The sequence below is a fragment of the Bison bison genome, unplaced genomic scaffold, assembly GCF_000754665.1.
Source record: "Bison bison bison isolate TAMUID 2011002044 unplaced genomic scaffold, Bison_UMD1.0 scf7180017864448, whole genome shotgun sequence".
NCBI lineage: Eukaryota > Metazoa > Chordata > Mammalia > Artiodactyla > Bovidae > Bison > Bison bison.
In genome coordinates this window covers 15,937-16,890 of record NW_011495010.1, presented here as the reverse complement: position 1 = coordinate 16,890, position 954 = coordinate 15,937, and the positions used below count along the sequence as shown (strand labels likewise).

At 54.3% G+C, this 954-nt stretch overlaps 1 gene segment (V, D, J or C); it reads left to right on the top strand.

The window, feature by feature from the left end:
- The window catches only part of LOC105002290, a 9,689-nt gene that overhangs the window by 6,821 nt on the left and 1,914 nt on the right, over window positions 1–954 (top strand). Inside the window, 1 exon segment of the C gene segment in view lies at window positions 381–494. Coding sequence covers window positions 381–494 — 114 coding nt within the window.

Here is a 954-nt window from a genome sequence, read left to right as displayed (position 1 = left end):
TCCCTCCCGGCGATGAAGCAGCTTTCTCAGTGCGGCTCCCTCACTGCAGAATGTTCAGGGCCGCCTTTCAGGTACCCATCTCAGGACAGACTTGGGTGAAACGGGAGCATTCGTCGTGAGTTACTCTGCTACACTACTAGCTGGGGACTGAGAGGATGCCCGGTGGGGCAGCAGTCAGCAGAGCCTGGGACCGTCTGGAGGGACAGTCTCTGCTCTGAGTCCCCAGGCTGGCCGAGGCTGGGGGCTCTCCTGGGACTGCCCACACCTGGGGACGTGTGGGCCTGGCCTCTGCCGCCAGGCCAGTGGGCAGGTCACGAGTTAGCACAGCGAAGGGATTCAGAGGAATCCGCCCAGGTCAGAGAGCCCACGGGACATGCCAGGGACCAGGCGCTGGGCTGTGAGAGGCAGGAGCCGGTGCAGCCAGACTCGCTGCCCCAGGACATCTGCACAACCCCCCTCAACTTAACATCTGTTTACGTCTTCATAAGCCCAACGTAAGTTGAAAGTGTTTTGAAATTCCATTTAATGTGCTTCGCAGGCCAAACACCAGGACTTATCTTCACCTGCCTTAAAAGGCTCAGAACACTTACATTAACTGACACTTGGGTAAAATCATCTAACTCAAGCCTTGTTGTTGCTCCATTGCTCAGTCGTGTCCAGATTTTTGTGACCGATGGACTATAGCACAGCAGGTTTTCTTGTCCATCACCAACTCCCAGAGCTTGCTCAAACTCATGTCCATTTAGCCGGTGATGCCATCCAACGATCTAATACTCCGTCGTCCCCTTCGCCTCCTGACCTCAATCTTTCCCAGCATCAGGCTCTTTTCAAATGAGTCAGCTCTTCACATCAGGGGGCCAAAATATTGGAGCTTCAGCATCAGTCCTTCCAGTGAATATTCAGGACTGATTTCCTTTAGGGATTGACTGGTTGGATCTCCTTGCAGTCCAAGGG